The sequence below is a fragment of the Schistocerca cancellata genome, chromosome 2 (genome assembly GCF_023864275.1).
Source record: "Schistocerca cancellata isolate TAMUIC-IGC-003103 chromosome 2, iqSchCanc2.1, whole genome shotgun sequence".
NCBI classification, from domain to species: Eukaryota; Metazoa; Arthropoda; class Insecta; order Orthoptera; family Acrididae; genus Schistocerca; species Schistocerca cancellata.
The window spans coordinates 676,761,048-676,782,877 of record NC_064627.1 but is presented as its reverse complement, the minus strand read 5'-3'; the positions used below and the strand labels follow the sequence as shown (position 1 = coordinate 676,782,877).

The following is a 21,830-nucleotide window of genomic DNA, read 5'->3' as shown; positions in this document are numbered from 1 at the left end:
TAGACAGTGAACATCCAAAAGTTCAAACATTGGGTTGCCGCACTAGCAATGGAAAGATGCATGTTTGGTATAACAATAAGGGAGAGAAAAACAAGCAAATGGTTGAGCGGAAAGACTGGATTTGAGGACGTGATAGTGGCTGTCACAAAACTGAAATGGAGATGGGATTTGCATATGGCAAGACAAAATAATTGGGATGGGTAGAAGAGATCCTGATTTGGATCTCCAAAATAAGAAGGAAACCAGGAGGACTACCAAAAGGAAGGTACATTCCCCAGTGGCACGAACAGGCTGATCGAGGCGGTCCCACAGATTCTCGACTGTGTTTAAATCCGGGTAGTCTGGTAGCCAGGGCAGTATGGTAAACTCATCTCAATGCTCCTCGAACCACGCACGTACATGCGAGCTGTGTGATATGTTGCATTGTCCTGCTGGTAGATGCCATTGTGCGGCGTAAAACAAACTCCACGTAGGGACTGACATGGTCTCCAAGGATAGATGCACAATGCATCAACACAGATGCATTGTGCCTTCCAGAATGGCGAGATCATCCAGGGAATGCCCTCTGGCCTGGGTGCCTATTCTGTATCTTTCCGCCATTGTGCCGTTCGTTTCGGTACTCAAGAGCACCGAACGGTCTAGTACTCGAATTAGAGCCCCAATATTTTTCAGTATGCATTTCGGAAGCGACACCGTTCGGGTCTAGAGAACTGAAGCGCTGTTGTCGGTTTGTGTCGTGCAAGCCAATCAAAAGCAAGCGGCCGCAGATCCGCATATGCGCAGCGCGTACAGCGCCACGAACACAAAGCGGCTAGCAGATGACACAGGCGCGCTATTCTTCCAAGTACCGAAAATTGCGTTTACGTTGCCATAACGCATGACGCCGCATTCCATCGAGCTGACGTGCCCGCTATCATCGCTCTTGCCTCCTCCTTAACAGTATCAGGCGCAGTATATCCATTTCCATGATTCTCAGCTGAAATGCATAAAAATTTTTACAGTTTCTCTGACTGCATGTTTCCATGCATGGATAATAACGATAGCGTATTTGACCGTATTCAGCAGATTGTCGTAAATGCTGCATCATGTCATCTTATTCTCATTCACACTGACATCGTGTTTTGGATTTTACGTTTCGGAAAATGAGTTAGGAATAATGTGTAGTACCACATTGTACTAATACATCTATGAAAACACCCGAAAAATTGATTCTGAGAGTTTCAAAGAATAAGAAGCAGAATGTGGTTATTACTCGCTCCTAGAGATCCAAATGATTAAGTAGCCCACTTTGCTATATAATACGTCAACGATTTGGATCTTAAAAACAAAATTGAAAGAAAAAACGCATTTTCGAGAGCTCCTGCAGTTCGTCGAAGTTTGTAACATGCATCTCATGAATGAAAATGTTTCGTATATGGTGCTACATTCTACATATGGTGGCTGAGGATTCGATCGCAGATAAATACTTGTGACGAGCAGACAACCCAGGCAAACAGCCCTCTATTATTGCCCCAGACATGAATAAGCCGGCAATTTCGCAATGAAAATGGCAAAATGATCTGCAGTTCCTGTCACCGCTTATGTGACAATCACTCGGGGTGTTTATCGAAATAACAAAATACTGTCATTAGCTAGTAAATTTAGTAGGATAATTCTGCACTACCCCAGAAAATAAATGGCAACCTAGCTGCCAAACGTATTCTACAATGTTTCGAATTCTCCATTAGACTCGCCACAGCCAGATAACGTTCATTAGCCGAAGTGTTTCTTAAGCTAGCTAGCAATGGGGTTAGGTTAGGTTAGTGTTGTTTAACGTCCCGTCGACAACGAGGTCATTAGAGACGGAGCGCAAGCTCGGATTAGGGAAGGAAATCGGCCGTGCTCTTGCAAAGGAACCATCCCGGCATTTGCCTGAAACGATTTAGGGAAATCACGGAAAACCTAAATCAGGATGGCTGTAGACGGGATTGAACCGTCGTCCTTCCGAATGCGAGTCCAGTGTGCTAACCACTGCGCCACCTCGCTCGGTAAGCTAGCAATGGGAATACTCGCACTTATAAGACGCGGTGGCATTAATACTGGGATCTGAATTACCACATGTATAGACAATTTTATTTGCATTCCTGTAAACGTGATTTGGATAGAAAGCGTAGCTACCATTAATATGCTGATGTATCGACTGCAACTAGAACATTTCGAGTAATGAGTAGGGGGAATCTTCAGTAACTGTCGCAGCTATTTTTGTTGTTAGGATTTCGTCATTCAAATCGGTAAAAATGGAACCCTACTAGTCTCACTTTCTTGACCGCCTATCTGTCTACCCAACCCTTGAAACCCGTTTACCTCGAGTACGGGTAGACATAATACGCGAAAATGTATCGCACTTCCTACAGTATGCGATCCCTTGGTGATGTAAAAAAGTGAGCTTCTATGTCAACGCAATCTAAACATACGACCGTTTATGTAAATAAAATTTACGCGGAAGGTCAAAAATGGCTCTAAGAACTATGCGACCAAACTCCTTAGGTCATCAGTCCCCTAGACCTAGAACTACTTAAACCTACCAAACCTAAGGACAACCCACACATCCATGCCCGAGGTAGGATTCCAACTATGCGACTGAAGGAGCCGCATGTTGGTGACTGAAGCGCCTAGAACCCCTCGGTTACCGCACCCGGCGAAACCCTTTTCCCCTCACGTATAATGATAATACATACTGTCTAGTGAGGATAAACTGTATTCGCAAGCAACTCAGATCGTTTGATCACGGAACTTTTACTAAGATACATTCAAATTTTGTTCGAAGTCGTCTGCAATATCTACTTATAAACACTCTAGGAGCGTCGTATGCGATATCCACTTCTGAAGACGCTGGCAGATACTGCAGTACCATAACAAGTAGTTAAGAATTTATTGTTATTGGTCCATGCATGATTCTATATTTCAGTATCAATTTAACGCACCTAGGTGTTTGTCTATGGCTGAAAATAATGTACAAAACATAAATAAATAGCAAACAACTTCGATGTTCAAGTCAAATGTAACTCAGATGTCGCAATTACAACATAATTTCGTTGTTACATCAACATGACTAGATCTACAGGATTTCTTTGCAATTCAGACTTACGTGCCTGGCAGTTTGTCAATTTCATGTCTGTGCATAGTATGTTGGTAGCTCTTCGCCGCCTTGCCTGTTATGCTGTGTAGCAGACTTTAAAGCTGTGCAGATCAGCATAACGAAAAGGCGAGGGGTCTCGCTCGTTTTGTCCACGACTGTGCTTGGTAACGATATCGCCCCTATCTTCAGCCTGAAAATTCACTGATTTAAAGTGGAAAAATGTGGTTGCAAATTTGTTTGTTTTTTTGAAACAACTTTACGTGTGGAGCGAAATATTACTTCCTTTCACATGTCTTTCGTTGCAACAAAACGCTGCACAATATTCCAACACTAATAAAAAAATCTTTACTGAAAATACTACAGTTAAGATAAACTGAACGATATTTCAAGAGCCACCTTGAAGTGAATGCCGCCACCAGTCAGCTGATCGAGGTGTTGGTTTCAGTGTAATAAAGACATGCGTGGTCTGTGTCATCTACGGTCTAAGGTATGAGGATGTCTGCCGGAGGTCTACGCCCAGCAATGGCAGCTGAGAACGGGATTTCGACTGTCGAGTCAAGTCGTGCAGGTACTCACTAGTGGCTGTGACGTAGTCGTGATGCTGGCGCACGGAGGCAGGAGAGCCGGCCCCTGGGGGCGGCGGAGGCGGCGCGCCGTAGTCGTGGTGCTGGCGCAGCACGCTGCCGTTGCCGTTGCCAGCGCCGGGCGAGCCGCAGCCGTCGTAGTCGCCGTGCCGCGGGCTGCCGCCCCCCCCGCCGCCGCCCACGTAGTCCTGGTGGCGCAGCGCCACCCCCGGGCTGTCGTCGTAGTCCTGGTGCTGGCCCAGCACCGCACCCGACTCGTCCAGCTGCGGGCACACCACCCTCCCTTACAGTCCGTACGTCCGCTAAAACGACATTTTTACTACGGACAATGGCCTCTGATGATGACAGCAACACGAATGAATCACGTTTCGCTGCAATCCATACATGATAACTTCTCCATTATCATCGCGAGATAGCATGAAAGGAGCTACTATCAAGGACTTAAGTACACCTATAGTTCAGGAAATGCAGTAAGTGAAGCAGGCAAAAAGGAATACAAACGTCTCAAAAATGAGATCGACAGGAAGTGCAAAATGGCTAAGCAGGGATGGCTAGAGGACAAATGTAAGGATGCAGAGGCTTATCTCACGAGGGGTAAGATATATACTGCCTACAGGAAAATTAAAGAGACTTTTGGAGAAAAGAGAACCACTTGTATGAATATCAAGAGCTCAGATGGAAATCCAGATCTAAGCAAAGAAGGGAAAGCAGAAATCTGGGAAGAATATATAGAGGGTCTATACAAGGGCGATGTACTTGAGGACAATATTATGGAAACGGAAGAGGATGTAGATAAAGATGAAATGGGAGATATGGTACTGCGTGAAGAGTTTGACAGAGCACTGAAAGAACTAAGTCGAAACAAGGCCCCAGGAGTCAACAACATTCCGTTAGAACTACTGACAGCCTTGGGAGAGCCAGTCCTGACAAAATTCTACCATCTGGTGAGCAGGCGAAATACCCTCAGACTTCAAGAAGAATATAATAATTCCAATCCCAAAGAAAGCAAGTGTTGACAGATGTGAAAATTACCAAACTATCAGTTTAATAAGTCACAGCTGCAAAATACTAACGCGAATTCTGTACAGACGAATGGAAAAACTGGTAGAAGCCGACCTGGGGGAAGATCAGTTTGGATTCCGTAGAAATGTTGGAACATGTGAGGCAATACTGACCCTACGACATATCTTAGAAGAAAGATTAAGAAAAGGCAGACCTACGTTTCTAGCATTTGTAGACTTAGAGAAAGTTTTCGACAATGTTGACTGGAATACTCTCTTTCAAATTCTGAAGGTGGCAGGGGTAAAATACAGGGAGCGAAAGGCTATTTACAATTTGTACAGAAAGCAGATGGCAGTTATAAGAGTCGAGGGACATGAAAGGGAAGCAGTGATTGAGGAGGGAGTGAGACAGGGTTGTAGCCTTTCCCCGATGCTATTCAATGTGTATATTGAGCAAGCAGTAAAGGAAACAAAAGAAAGGGTCGGAGTAGGTATTAAAATCCATGGAGAAGAAATAAAAGCTTTGAGGTTCGCCGATGACATTGTAATTCTGTCAGAGACAGCAAAGGACTTGGGAGAGCAGTTGAACGGAATGGACAGTGTGTTGAAAGGAGGGTATAAGATGAACATCAACCAAAGCAATACGAGGATAATGGAATGTAGTCGAAATAAGTCGGGTGATGCTGAGGGAATTAGAATAGGAAATGAGACACTTAAAGTAATAAAGGAGTTTTGCTATTTGGGGAGCAAAATAACTGATGATGGTCGAAGTAGAGAGGATATCAAATGTAGGCTGGCAATAGCAAGGAAAGCGTTTCTGAAGAAGAGAAATTTGTTAACATCGAGTATAGATTTAAGTGTCAGGAAGTCGTTTCTGAAAGTATTTGTATGGAGTGTAGCCATGTATGGAAGTGAAGCATGGACGATAAATAGTTTAGACAAGAAGAGAATAGAAGCTTTCGAAATGTGATGCTACAGAAGAATGCTGAATATTAGATGGGTAGATCACATAACTAATGAGGAGATATTGAATAGAATTGGGGAGAAGAGGAGTTTGTGGCACAACTTGACCAGAAGAAGGGATCGGTTGGTAGGACATGTTTTGAGGCATCAAGGAATCACAAATTTAGCATTGGAGGGCAGCGTGGAGGGTAAAAATCGTAGAGGGAGACCAAGAGATGAATACACTAAGCAGATTCAGAAGGATGTAGGCTGCAGTAGATACTGGGAGATGAAGAAGCTTGCACAGGATAGAGGAGCATGGAGAGCTGCATCAAACCAGTCTCAGGACTGAAGACCACAACAACAACAACAATAGTTCAGGAAAGTAAGTTAATTCTGCAAAACTAACTAATTCTTTTTCACTTTCGTATTTTGTTACGAGTCAAGTTTATTATCTTTATATATACTAAGCTGTCGAAAAGCAACACTTAGTTGAAAATGAAACGTTTTAAAATTGTTTTGGTACGGGTCATGGTAAAGTTAGAGTTCAGGCAAAATTATGTCACCCTTGTCTTCGTTTTAAGCTTACTGGACAAAAAATTAGTCTTCCCAGTGCGCACGAACAGATGAATTGTTAAACCTTTATAGATGGCGCAGCGATCGAGTCGCTCGCCCAACCGCACCACAGTATAATCTCCACAGAATATTCTCTATTCAGTGACCGCACACGCACTGCCTGTACGTGAGCATAATGAAATAGCGATCAGTGAGATATTTGTGTTTCAAGTCGACACTGCATGGGTAAATGTAAGGACGTGACAGAATGGACAAAAGGGGCAATCGTGTTTGGCCGTGCCCGTGGCCATGCGCTGTGTGAATTTGCTGGATTGGTTGATGTTCCGCGGCGTACTGTTCATCGTGTCTACGATCAGTGGTATAACACCACGTGGTCAAAAAACACGACGACTTGTGAACCAGAACCGCTTACACACCAGACAGGAATTGCTGCTGGCAGTAAATGAAGGTCCGTCCTAACCTGTCAACGAGAGAACGTTGTGACGAGGACTGCATGCAATGAACACACAGACACATTAAGCTGCGCGTCTTCAATGGCCTGTAAATCATCGAAAGTGAACAACAGGTGACCTGGCGGAACATAATGGGGTCTTACGAATAATATTTTCGAAACGGCCGCGCGCAGAATCGCGGTTGGAGAGGGGGAGGGGGGGGGATGGATCACGGTGTTCGGTTCTTACTTGAGCAGGGAACACGGGGTAAAAACTTTTTAGTTTAGCCCGGACCAGCGGGTATTTGTATAGCCATGTAACAGTATATTAAGAAAGGTTTGAACGACGCACCGGAGCTGGCGCACAGGAAAGTTGTGCGAATGCATTAATTCCTTTTTGCAAAATATTTTAATTGGGCTGAAAGTAATGCTTAGCTAATGGTACCCAGTGCATGTACACCGTTCGGATTCTACGTGTAAAACAGTCGCCCTCGATCGCATTTTAAGTGCGTAAACAGTCACCCTTAAATAACTCCGGAGTGGAGCGAGACTGATGGTTCAAATTTGATACACTGGGCTATTGGATCTTGTTCGAAGATTGAGTTATGACCGTTTGAAAATATCTTGCTTCGTTTGGATTTTTCGTGTTAAAAGCACGTTTTCCTGGGACATATTAGCAACGTGCCACTTTTGTGCTTTAAACTTGTGCGAATCGTTTGAAACTTTGCACGAGGGTAGATAAAGGGCTAAAGTGAAATTAAGTTCTCCAAAAATCTGTATCCGTTGTTGAGATACGATGGTTTAAAGTAGAGCTAAATGTAGCATGAAAAAATCGTACTTACGTAAACCGAATGTGCACAAACGCTATGAAGTGAATCAAATAAATAAAACACGTATTCTTAAGATAAAATTGAAAAGTTTATTTCACAAATCTAGCATCATTCGGATTTTACATGTAAAAAACATGTCTTTTTTTTGTCACTCTTTACGTACGGCACTTCTATGTTTCAGACCTGTGCGAGTCGGCTCAAATTAATGGTCGTCCTGTTGTTTTGTGAAAGTTTTATCCGTTGCCACGATATAGTGGTCTAAATTTGCACAAAAAACACACGTAAAACCCTGTTTTACGCGAATTGCAAGTGCGGTGTAAGATGGTACAGATGATAATAAAAACATCTATATTCTTACAATAGTTTTAAGAAGTGTTTACAAAAATATTTCATCATTCGGGTTTCACGTGCGAAAAATCACGCGTTTTGCACACGAAACTGGGTCTCGTAGAAATGCGTTGCATTTAAGGCGCTGCACTTGGATATAACGTAAAAAACTGGTTATTACAGATGATTGCCATTTCGTTGTTTATACGTTAAAGATATAATTCACCACTGGCTTAAAATCATCAAAACATCTTTCGATGTGCAAAACAACGCATGTACGAAATCAGAATTATGTCCACCCCTGCACGAAATGATCGAGTATTTAAAGCTTTATCGATGACCTCGCAGAAAATTAAACTAACCTGAAGTTGCCATAAAAATAATTGTCAGAATAAGATTATCTTATTTCGAACCAACGGAAAATGTTTTACTACGTCGTCTTCAAAAACTATGGTGGTGTAATGTAGAAAATTTATCTTCGGAAAAAACAAGCTTAAGTTCATCAGTTTAAGTTCAGGTTTGAAAAGTTGATAGCATTTCTTTTGTGCACACATTGTTTCGCAGTTCTTCTACTTATTTCAGCCAATCATAGTTAATTCGGATTGGTTGATGCATCATTTCGCGCCAAAATTTTTCACTTACGTTTTCCTAGCCGGCGGTTACATAATTTTCAATTTTTGTTATTACATTTTTTAAAAATAATGACAAGAATTTTAAGATAAGAGATAATAACAAGAAATCTTCAATAGTTCATTATTTGTTGCGCCTGTCTTTTAATAATATGATCGTATTGTAAGTCTGCCTACGTAATATAAGCTATTTATTTACATTAATGTCATAAGCTTTGCACGACTTGTAATATTGCGTTCGGAATCGTATTTATGTTTGCTTTCATTTGGTGCACTGTTTTCAGTATTTGTGGTTTTTTTCATATGTTTGCGTGAGTATATGATAAATATGAAAAAATGTCTGAAAAAAGTTCAAAAAACAATAAAAAATTAAACAAAATTTTAAAAATATGAAACAAAATAATAAAAATAAGAATTACGAAAAGATGAAAAATAAAACAAAAATCCTCACACGGGAATGTGACTTCAACATGGAGGGCACAGTAGGCTGTGCTAGACAGCTTCTGCCATATCAGTCACGTAACTGTAGTGGAGCCAGACTAACGACACTCAACTCAAGAAAAATGGTTCGAAACACCATAAAAAAACCTTTGCCGGATCAGTCGTCGTCCGAGTCAATAATCGGCTGCCAAGTTATCGCGGTTCAATGTCGAAGTTATGGTAGAGTAATAAAACTTGAGAACCAGAACGAAAAATGTTCCTATCATGTCACATAAGGCAAATACGTCCTAGGGATCTGAAAGAAGGGAACTAGCTTTTCGACTTATCCGGCAGCTTCAAAGACATTTGAACCTAGACATGTGGACACATTCGCCCTTTTTTTACAAGTTAACCCTACTTCCTCAGCATAGTTAACTCTCTTAGCCGCAAGGTGCATCTTGCAATTTATAGGCTAGTCCCTGATCGTGTGCACAGAATCCCGAAGATTCGCCAGCCATAGTAAACAATAAACACTGATCAGCCAAATTACTATGAGCACTGGCCACCGCGGCGTTGGCTGCAGCCTGGTGGCGTTGCGGGTTCGTGACGTGCTAACAAAAGTGTGTAAGCGGAGCAGACACGGACGCGGGATCACCCTCGCGAAGGTAAGGCCTGAAAATGGAGAAATCCATTGAGATAAGCAACTTTGACAAAGGGTACGCAGAGCCCGTGCACCTGGAAAACGGCGAAACCGGTCGAATGTTCACGTGATCCTGCCGTGAGCATCTACGGAGAGAGGTAGAAGGACAGTGAAACTACGAGGGTCACTCCGAAAGAAATGCACACTATTTTTGTAAAAATACAGTTTTCATCCTGCACATGTGAAAGTTTCACAGTGAGTAGATACATCCTTCCCACTTGTTTTCAAACTTTGTTCAACCTGTTCCCGTGAGTGGCGCCGTCACAGCATGTCTTCAAGATGGCTACTACACTTGACGTTCGTCAGAAGCAACGTGCTGTCACAGAATTCCTGTGCTGTGAAAAAGAGACAGTGGCAAACATCCACAAGAGTTTGGAAAAGGTGTGTGGAGATGCTGCTGTCGATTGCAGTACAGTTAGTCGGTGGGCAAGCAGGTTACGTGATGAAAGCGGGCTCGGCAATATTGAGGATTGTCCTCGCAGCGGCAGGCCTCGTACTGCACACACTCCAGACAATGTGCAAAGAGTTAACGAATTGGTGACTGCTGACAGACGCATCACAGTGAACGAATTGTCTCGCTACGTTGGGATAGGGGGAGGAAGTGTTTGCATAATACTGAAAGTGTTGGCGTTAAAAATGGTTTGTGCCAGGTGGGTTCCCAGGAGTTGACAGTGGCTCACAAAGAAACAAGAAAAACGGTATGCAACGAACTTTTGGAACAGTACGTGAATGGTGGAGATGAATGTCTTGGAAGAATTGTGACAGGTGATGAAACATGGCTCCATCATTCTTCACCAGAGACGAAGACGCAATCAATGGAGTGGCATCATGCAAATTCACCCAAGGAAAAAAAAAATTCAAAACCACTCCTTCTGCTGAAAAAGTTATGGCTACGGTGTTTTTCGATTCCGAAAGGACTCTTGCTTATGGACAGCATGCCAAGTGGAACCACCATAAATTCTGATGCATATGTGACGACACTGAAGAAACTTCAAGCTCGACTGAGCCGTGTTCGACCACATCAGCAAAAGCAGGATGTTTTGTTGTTGCACGACAATGCACGGCCACATGTCAGTCAAAAAAACCATGGAAGCGATCACAAAACTCGGATGGACAACACTGAAACATCCCCATTACAGTCCTGACCTGGCTCCATGTGAGTATCATCCCTTTGGGAAACTGAAAGACTCTCTTCGTGGAACAAGGTTTGAAGATGATGACTCCCTTGTGCACGCTGCCAAACAGTGGCTCCAACAGGTTGGTTCAGAATTTTACCGTGCGGGTATACAGGCGCTGGTTCCAAGATGGAGTAAGGCAGTTGAGAGGGATGGAAATTATAAGGAGAAATGAAAATATTGGTCCTAAAGGAGGTACCTACACGCTGTAAAACTTTCAAACATGTAGAATAAAAGATGGATTTTTTAAAAAAATAGTGTGCATTTATTTTGGAGTGACCCTGGTACAACTAGACGCTAATTATTGGACGTTCACGACTCTTTTCAGAACGTGGGGTTTGGAGGCTTGTCTACTCTGTAATGTAGGATAGATGGGGATCTGTGGCATCTGTGCCGAAAGAGTACAACGCTGGTGCTCACACAAGTGTTTCAGGGCACACCGTTAATCGTACATTGTTGAACATGGAGCTCAGCAGAAGTCCATCCCTACGTGTTCACGTGTTGACCGAACGACATCGCAATTACGATAGCAGTGGGTGCTTGATCATCGGAATTCGACCGTCAATCAAAGAAAATGTGTCGGCTATTGGGGTGAATCACATTTTTGCTACTCTAGATCGATGGTCGGATCCAGAAACACCGTCATCGAGGTGAACGCCGGCTCGAAACGTGCAGCACGCCACGGACGCAAGCTGGAGGGAGCAGTGTTATGCTATGGGAAACATTCTCCTGCGCTTGCATGGGACCTGTGGTAGTAATCGAAGACACGCTGACAGCTGTGAACCACCTGCATCCCTTCACGCTTGATGTCTTCCACAAAAGCGGTATCATTTTTCAGCAGTATAATTGTCCGTGTCTCGGAGCCAGAACCGCGCTAAAATGGTTGATGTCTCGGCGACCAAATTCGCTTGATGTAAATCCTATGGAGCCCATCACCGCGTACGCAAATCGGCGGCTCGTTATTTACGCAAATTACATGACCTGTGCGTAGACACCTAATGCCACATACCTCTACAAGCCTACCAACAAACTGTCGGTTCCTTGATACGGAGAATCGGTGATGTATTTTGTTCCAAAGACGGACAAATAAGCTATTACGCAGTTGGTCATAATGTTTTGGATCATCAATGTATAATATAATATGGATGATGAATAGCTAAAAATGTTTTTCTGAGGGATTAAAATTTCTGTTGGTGGGTTTGTCCCGGAGGTATGCTAACACAATTTATTAATTTCTGGGTGGAGAGGAGGGTATAATTCCTGCTCAAAACCCACTCCCTGTTACAAATATAGTGAGGATTGTAAGAAAAGATAGACACAAATTTATGTGTTTCTGCAGAGTGGATTGCATCTACAATAGGAAGTATCCGAGAGTGGGGGTGCGTCTGTAATAGATAGTACCCCTGAGTGGGGATGCATGCTTCCTAAATTTTTATGACATGTTATGTCGTACTGGGTAACACAACAAGTGCTACGTTGGGCGACATGATGGCGTGTGTCATTTTATACGACATGACATTATGTATCATGTTACTTTATTTGATGCGATGCATTATATTACATGACATGGGTACTAATACTAAAAAGTAAAACAGAGCGAATATGTCAAAATGTTTTGATTTAAATGTGTTTGAAGCTGCCACGTAAGTCGAAAAGCTAGTTGCCTTCTTTCACATCTGTAGCCCTGCCCAGGACGTATTTGCCTTTTTAGTGCTATTGTATGACTATTTTTCATTCTGGTTCAAATTATGCACATTGTCGAATGCACTGAAGGCCAATTGCAGCATTTCATCCAGAGTGTGTGCAAGGTCAGGTCCAAGCCGGAGGTGGGTCTGTCATGGTTTTTGATAACACGAAGCACTATGTTTATTTAAACATTCTGAATGATCGAGTGTTGCCTTTCAATCAACATATGCATGAGTATGCTTTGATACCACTGTTTTCCAAGAAGACAACAGCGAAGTTCATCGGGCTGGAAGAAGACGTGACTGGTTTTCTGAACACTTCCCCACCCTATTACATCTCGATCAGCCTGCAAAATCACCTGACTTGAATCCCCCAGAAAATCTGTTGGACATGTTGGAGTGGCGGGTAAAACTCCGAAATCAATATCCCCGGAATTTGGTGGAATTGCGCAATCAAATCTTTAGCGAGTGGTGTAACGCGGATGCGAAGTACCTCCACAACATTGCGGACTCACTTCTTAATTGAATCCAGGTGGTCGTCAGATCCAGGGGCCGGATTACACGGTATTAAATGACGCAGTAATGATTTTTTTTCAATGAGCTTAAACTAAGTATTTCACGTCATAACATCGCACATTCAGCTCCATTCTGATCTCACACTTTGTTCAAGTTCGATTGTTGTAGCTCTTTCCGGTCGTATTATGTTACACCTTTTCATGAACAGTAGAAAATAGGTTCTTTTCCTTGGGGACAATCTACTGTTATCATTGCAGCTATTCAGCATGCTTGTAGAGTGCAGTCTGACACATATGAGACGTAACTACTACTATGAGACTATTTCACGTAAGTGTTAGCTGATGAATACGTACCGCTTCAGTGCCCTATCTGTGTGCAATTCATTTCTCTACTGGCAAGCCGTAGTCACTGTCCAGTTTTCCAGATCCGTCCCAACTTTCCATTACATGTAAGTTTAACATAGTAGTATTGATTCATTCAGATTTCTGCAATAAGCACGATTGCAATAGACATGTGTGCAGTAAGCAACAGTACAGATTAGTTGACGTGCCATGACTGACTATTAAGAAAAACTTAGTATCGAGACTGAAAAGCCCAACAGCAAACAACTTTTGTGAAAATAAAATGATTCAACTGCATTGCGTAGGTGGCAATCAAGCTTCCTTTTGTAACGATATTCCAAATGAGATGGTGTCTTTATGTACGCATTTTTTGCCCTAAGCTAATTTATCTATCGTTGTTTGTCTACTAAACTGAGTCTCATCAATAAGATCCATTACATTTTATTCTCAGCGTATTTCTAGATTTTAACCCCTGCCGCTTCATTCGTTCCCAGTATTAGCATATCTGCCCTACTTGGTACATGTTCTCACCTTTGCTCCTACGTCTGCGTAACAGTACCTAAGCAGATAGAAAGTAATTGGATGAAGACGAACCGTCGTATGTATATCGTCAAGCACACGAGAAAGATAAATGATGAATTAGCAACTTCCTCTGAAATACGTTACAGTGCGTTGCTACTCGAAATAATATGCCTAGTGATTTTGAACGTAGCGTCCGTCCGATTGCCATCATTGTCCATATCCCCATATCAGTCCGCAGGAAATCTGTGGCACGAAGCACATGCATGAGTGTACTTCGTTCTTCTCTTGACATGCCTCTCTTCAGATCGGCTTGTTTGTGTGCGCTTCTCGTGATCCCACCAACTGAAATCATAGGTGCCGAGGACGGGTAATTAAGATGGCTAACCAACCAAGAATTAGATCGTCACCAAATATGGTACGGAGAAGAGATCTACATTTGAATCGAACCTTGCGTGAAACTTGTCGCGTTGAACAAATCTCTCTCTTTCTCTCTGTCTGGTCGGACAGAGAGCAAATATTAACAAATAAGCTACAATAAGGTCAGAATCTCATATTACTCATATTTGGAGCTTGAGAACCAATCTCTAATAGAAATATAGACGAATATTGAAAATAGAAAAGAGGCTACACATCACAATGAACGGCCACTAAACAGGAAAATTTAACGCACGTTGGTTAGAGACGAAGATTCCCAAATCCATAGTTTGTGTTTTCAGCGCATTCATGAAAGATAATTTTCTGCTTTGTATTGTGTGAACTACGTTCTGGCGTGAATTTAGTATAAATCCTATTTCAAAACATTCTAAAGTGTCTACCACACAGGGGACCAAGAATTGGTCAGCTGCCGTGAAGCATTTCGCGCACTGATTAGCAGTTGGCAAGTGGAGAGCGTTGTCCATTCATCAACAGCAGTTTCTTTTGCCACGTATGGCGTAATCGGTTGCCAGGCTCTCCGTGAGGCTGAAACCAGCACAATAGAAGTCGTGGAGAGATGATATATTGACAATCCTTTCATCTGCCGCAGTATTGCCGTTATTGTGATGGGACTGCTTCACAAATAACGTCAAGATTTTCTTGTTCAGTCCGATGTTGAATTTCCCTGCGCTGCTCTATTATTGATCTATAAGTGTATCTATACTTGTGTGCAATAACAATCCCAGGTGATCTGTCGGGAAAAACCATAAAAATCTTGTGTCGCATAAGATGGATCTTTTTCCTACCACGTTTGATACCCATGCTGTAATTAACTCCCCGTCTACTTCAGATTAAATACGGGAAAATTTAGTGTTTTCTCGTTGTGACAAGAATCGGGTTGATTACAGCTTGTTAGGGCATCTTTTGACCCAAATCGCTTACAGACTCAAAGCTAGATCCTTATTAATGAAGTTTTAGGTGGAGTTAGATGGCGAGTTTCTTCTACTTTGGTTTTCAAACGAGACCAATTGGAACTTCTTTGTATCTGACCACCAGTGTGGTCGAACTGCTCTCCATTCATAGGTATGAGGGACGATCTCCTGCACGCTGTTCAAATTTTAGTATAGCGTCTCAAGTGTGTCATGAACGCGCATTTAGAAGTTATTTGTAGGTGGTGAATCCTTAGGTGAGAAAACAGGAATACTCCGTAGTACTACACTGCTTCACAGTCAGAAGGGAAGAATAAAGTTGTAAATCGTTACCTGTGCTGTATTAATGCATCTCTACGAAGTTATTGGTGGAGGTCAGTGACAAGCAGCCTGTCTGTGCAGTACGCGACTTGACGCAGTCGTAGCTCACGTAGCAGATAACATATTTTCCATTCCGTGTGTAAGTTACATCCTAGGGTTACCGTCGAAGGCAGAATCAATTGGGTGCAACCTATATTTACGCCTACTACGAAGTTAAATTTTTCTGTGGTTCAGTGGTCCGTGCTAATAGCGTCGGTCCAAAAAATATGTGTGAAATCTTATGGGACTTAACTGCTAAAGTCATGAGTCCCTAAGCTTACACACTACTTAAGCGAAATTACCCTAAGGACAAACACACACACCCATGCCCGAGGGAGGACTCGAACCTCCACAGGGACCAGCCGCACAGTCCATGACTACAGCGCCCCTGACCGCTCGGCTAATCCCGCGCGGCGTCTGTCCATACGGATAGGTACTGGGGTACTGACTAGTGAACACGTGGAGCGAATGGAGTCGCATGTATACCGTCTACCAAAAGCATCCGGGCACTATTAACGGTCATTAATATGGGGTGTGCCCACCCTTCGCCATTATGGCGGCTTGAACTCTGCTTGTAACATCTTGAGTGAGGTGTCTGAATGTCTTTGGAGGAGTGGTAGCCCACTCTTCCTCAGGATCCGAAACAACAGAAGGCACTGATGTTGAACGCTGGGGTGTGCAGCGAATCAGACGTTGTAACTCATCCAAGAGGCGTTCCGTTAGGTTGAGGTCAGAACTCTGGGGAGGCAAGTCCATTTCAGGAATGTTACTGTCCACAAACCTCTGCCTCACAGATGCTGCTTTGTGATAGGGTTCTTTGTCATGCTGATACAATCAACGTCTCTGAATTGTTTCTCTACTGTACACAGTACAAAGTGCTGTAAGATGTGCTCATATCCTTCCGCGTTTAGCATTTACTTAAGCGTAACGAGGGAACCACACCATAACTACGAAAAACACCCCCATATCATAACACTACTTCCTTCGTATTTCACTGTTGTCACTACATGTCATTCAGATAACGTTCGCCTGGCAATCGCCAAATCCAAACCCTTCTGTCGGATCGCCGCATGGTATAGCGTGATTTGTCACCCCAAACCCCTCTTTACCAGAAATCCACTGCCCTGCGCCGAGCAGTCTAAGGCGCTGCAGCCATGGACTGTGCGGCTGGTCCCGGCGGAGGTTCGACTCCTCCCACGGGCATGGGTGTGTGTGTTTGTCCTTAGGATAATTTGGGTTAAGTAGTGTGTAAGCTTAGGGACTGATGACCTTAGCAGTTAAGTCCCATAAGATTTCACACACATTTGAACATTTGACCACTGCCCTGCGGCGACGCTCTTTACACCACCTCAAGTGTCACTGAGCAATGACTACAGAAATGTTTGGATTATGAGGAGCTGGTCGACCACTGTATGTACCCCATTCTCTTTAACTCCGTAGGAAGACTCATTGTGCTAGCTGCACTGCTGGAAGCACTTTGGTAACTGACGACTGATTCCTTGCGATTTTTTACAGCCGTCAGCCCTAATACTCGAAGATTCCTGTCTGTCAGTACGTGAGGTCTGTCTACCTGGTTTTGGTTTAGCTGCGGTTGTTCGTTCGCCTTTCCACTTCACAGTCATATCACAAGTAGTTGATTTGGGCAACTGTAGAAGGGCTGAAATGTGCTTGATGGCTTTGTTACTCAAGTGGCATCGAATGATTGGCCCACGTCCGAAGACAGTGAGCTGCCCTGACCGATCCATTTCGTTGTTACTACTTCTCTACCGACAACACAGTACTCCCCGCTTCATCTTATACTGTAAGTTCAATTCTTTTATCTTGGCGGCTCGCGCATGCCCGCCCAGATGCGGGAGAGTGCTGCGTTGCCAGTTGCACGCGCCAAGAGAAGCAGCGCCATAGTATAGTATAGTTCGCACACTTAGGTTTAGAGGGAAGCGCGCAGTTTATGAAATAAAGCCATCACGGCCGCATTAACCCTTTCGCTGCTTCAGAGACGTGCTCACCGCATTCCGCGCTGTGCTGCTTTGACACACTTATCATTGGATTTCAGAAAAACTATTTGGCCCAAAAATTTGATTTTTACACATCTTCTTGACTGATACCGTCCCCCCATAAATGACTTAATTTTGTTTCGATGTTCAACGCAGTTATTGTGCAGCATTAAATGTAGTAAACCATTGCACGAAATATTGAAGAGTTTGCAGTCCACTGCGTATACTTTCCGTATAGTCGATTTTAGTTGCCACTAGAAATTTCAAAAAATTACATTCAAACGAATAAAATTCATGAAGTAAGACACATCGAAATTGTTTTTAAATAAAGAAAATGTTATGCACTGAACAAGATTTGAACTCAGAACCTCTTGAGTAGCAGCCAAACACCTTAACCATTACACTAATGTAGCGCATCGTTTAAGGCGTTTCCCAGAGTACTTTAAACCATCACGCAAAATACCTACAAACACTGTTGGTATGACTATGAATTACTCACGTTTCGTCGAAGTACAATAGGAGATAAACAATTACCGCTGTTCTTTATTGCGAAAAAGCGGTTAGTGAGAATGAATTTCCTTTCTATCGCCTGAATTAAGAGGCTTATTGCTTGTTTGGTTTAATTAATTAATAGAATATTAAGCAGTTGATAAAAAGAATGCTTTTTCCAAACTTTCTTTTATAGAAAGTCTGCTATCAAGACATTGCTTTTGTTCAATTACTGTATTTGTAACTGAACGTTTCTAAAACTGAAGACACTCGTCCGTGCTCTGCACTGCAGTCGAGCTCTGGCAATGTCGTTCTCTGTTCATTAGCTGACTGTTTTTTGTGATGTCAGATGCGCAGAACGAACCTAAACTCGGCCGCCGTCTTAAATGACGCGCACTTTAGCAGGTTCATTGCTCGTGGCATCCACTGGTCCATCCCGTATTCCATAGAGGTGTTCGGATACCTTTGATAAGATAGTGTACGTCTGAAACAACTGAATTCTGTAGTGCAAGCATGGGATGCTGTCGGAATCATGTGGTGCGGAGAGTATCAATATTGCAGACTTCTACCCACCTGGTGCTGCGACCGGAAGAGCGAGGCGTCGTGCTGCGGCTGCAGCATGGAGGCGTACGAGTAGGGCCCTGCGGAGGGCGCGCCGAAGGGCGAGCTGGAGTAGGGCGCGTTGAGCAGGTTGAGGTGCGGCGACAGCTCGTACGCCGCCGGCGAGTAGGCGGCCCACGAGTCGCCCGGCGCCGACACGCCCACGCCGACGCCCACGCCGCCTCCACCCACCGGCACGCCGCCTCCGCCCACTGACACGCCGCCCCCGCCGCCTCCGGCGCCGCCCCCGGAGAACGGGCCAAGCGAGCTGTTCAGCGAGCCGAACGACGACAGTGACGCGCTCGCCGAGCCTACGAACAATCATCGGCGGCGTCTCAACAGTGTTCCCTGCACGGCTGTAATAATAACAACTGCGAGTAATACCGCACGAGACAACTGACGATCCACGTTAATGTGTAAGAAAACAGAATCGTCACAGAAACGACTGATTGTGTTCGACGCTCACTCTGATAATCCGAGAAGGTGCACTAACTAGTAAGCCTGCCAGCGATAGTGAGTCGTCAGTCTGTCCCTCTCCTCAGGCTATGAGCATCGGACAAGTGAACAAGCTGGTTGTGATGGATTGCTTGTTTCAGGTAGCCGTCACTGGCCGTTTGTCATATGACCCAGATAAAACAGTGACAGGCCGGCGTTTGAGAAGTGCCCGAGTGAAGTGCGGCAGAACAGCTCTTATTCTTTATATACATAAATGATCTGATGGACAGAGTGAGCAGCAGTGTACGCCTGAATCCCGATGACGCTCCGGCTCACAGGAAGGTGTGGTCTTTGAATGATTGCATGAGTACATACGATGGTTCAAATGGCTCTGAGCACTATGGGACTCAACTTCTGAGGTCATTAGTCCCCTAGAACTTAGAACTAGTTAAACCTAACTAACCTAAGGACATCACACACATCCATGCCCGAGGCAGGATTCGAACCTGCGACCGTAGCGGTCACGCGGTTCCAGACTGAAGCGCCTAGAACCGCACGGCCACACCGGCCGGCTCATACGATGGCTTAGACAGAATTTCTAGTTGGTGTCATGAATGATAGCTTCCTCTAAACGTAGGAAAAATGTAAGTTAATGCGCATGAGTATGAATAACAATCCTATAACGTTCGAATATAGCACTAGTAGGGTGCTGCTTGGGACAATCACATCGATTAAATATCTAGGCGTAATGTTGCGAAGATATATGAAATGGAATGAGCACGTCTGGTTGGTAGTAGGGAAGGCGAATGCTCGACTTCGTTTCATTGGAAGAATTTTGCGAAAATATAGTTCATCTATAAAGCAGACGGCGTATAGAACGCTAGTGCGCCTCATTCTTGACTACTGTTGAAGTGTTTGGGATCCCCACCAGGTCGGATTGATGCAAAATGTCGAAGCAATTCAGAGGTGTGGTGCTGCATGCGTTACCGGTAATTTCGATCATCACGCAACTATTACGGAGATGCTTCGTGAACCCAAATGGGAATCGCTGGGGGCAAGACGACGCTATTTTCGCGAGCAATACTGCGGAAATTTAGAGAACCGGCATTTGAGGACGACTGCAGAACGATTCTACTGCCGCCCACGTACATTTCGCGTAAGAACCACGAAGATAAGATGCGAGAAATTAGAGCTCGATCGGAGGTTTTAGACAGTCTTTTTTCCTGGATCAGTTTGCGAGTGGGACAGGAAAGAACTGGTAGTGATACAAGAAGCCCTCTGCTCGCGGAGTATGTATGTACATGCAGATGGAGTCTTCTGCGAGGCCACAGAATTGAAAAGTTTTTGGTGGGACTGCTGATGATAAACTGTCTGTCATCCGTAGTGACGCAGACGTTGACTCTTTGTTACTCGTGGGACTGCGCGCCACGAGCAAGAGAAGCTGTCTTGGGACTGAGGAGCGGTTCATATCAAACCGTACAACAAATTCCTCGGTGTAATAAAATAGGTAACTAAAAGCAACATATTTGGAAATCAATTAAAGCATACCTTTTGAATAGTACGTAATATGCAGTGGAAGATTACTTAACATAAGTAAGGGCTAGCAGAAAATATTAGGGTTTGTAAAAAATAAAAATCTGAAACTTTCAAAGAGTAATGTCCCAAGATGTTTGATGGAAAATTGTAGCGTCGTTTCATCTTCCTAAGCTCAACGACTTCTTCTTTATGGAAGGATGCTGACTCAGTTTTTCAGACCGATGCATGGCAGTCCACAATAAACGTAAGGAAATGCAGCGGTGTTAGCATAGTTTTGACCTCAGTCGACAGGATGTCTTTGCAGTGAGTGTAGCGAGTGCAATGTATGCACTGATATGATGAGATCTGAATGAATAGTGGAACATTACGATAGGAGAGATCAATTAATTATTCACTTGCATGTTTGTCAATTTTTAATTGTTTTTTGTTGTTGTAATAAGCTGATAAGTTATAATAACAATAATGTCGTGTGACTAGGGCCTCCCGTCGGGCAGACCTTTCGCCGGGTGCAAGTCTTTCGATTTGACGCCACTTCGGTGACTTGCTCGTCGATGGGGATGAAACGATGATGATTAGGATATCACAACACCCAGTCCCTGAGCGGAGAAAATCTCCGACCCAGCCGGGAATCGAACCCGGGCCGTTAGGACTGACATTCTGTCGCGCTGACCACTCAGCTACCGGGGGCGGACAGCTGAAAAGTTGAATATATGCATAAATAACTAACTAACTTATTTTTTTATGTCTAAATCGCAAACTTTTAGATCTATGACCAATTTAAACGTTCAAGTCATGATCAGGTAGCCGCTCCTACCGTGGTTATTAATCAGTTTGAGAACGCCGTCTTCGCAAGTCTTCCAAAGCTAAGTTGTAGCTGCATACTCAACCGAGGACTTTATTCCAAGAATAATTAAAATTAAATTAACTTAGGTAATATTAATATTTTATTCTTATTTAATTTAGTGTACATTTGTATACTACTGTGTTTTCATCTCTATTTTTTACTTTTTTGTTTTATGGTTTCAACTCTAATTATTAGTTGATGAGCGCTAGTGAACGAGCAATCGGGTGACGTAAACAATCAGAGTACACAATCGACGTCCTAAGTCCCGGGCATCTACTGATCTGTAGCTTAGCCCAAGCTCTAGATCAGGGTGGAAGATGGAAGTCTGACTGGAGATGGTGAAGGCAACGAATGTGAAAGCAAAAAACTAGGTTGTGGTGTCAGACTGATTTGTAGCTTAGTCAGAATTCTAGGGTGGGTTATAAGGAGATAG

General features: G+C 43.6%; 1 protein-coding gene across 1 annotated transcript in view; it reads right to left on the bottom strand.

Moving 5' to 3' along the window:
• The window catches only part of LOC126157463 (retinal homeobox protein Rx), a 95,823-nt gene that overhangs the window by 17,262 nt on the left and 56,731 nt on the right, over positions 1-21,830 (bottom strand). Inside the window, exons 6-7 of the mRNA XM_049916376.1 lie at positions 18,556-18,893; positions 3,695-3,965 (exon numbers count right to left, since the gene is read on the bottom strand). Of these exons, the coding sequence (XP_049772333.1) occupies positions 3,695-3,965; positions 18,556-18,893 (609 nt within the window). The remainder of the gene's footprint in view (positions 1-3,694; positions 3,966-18,555; positions 18,894-21,830) is intronic.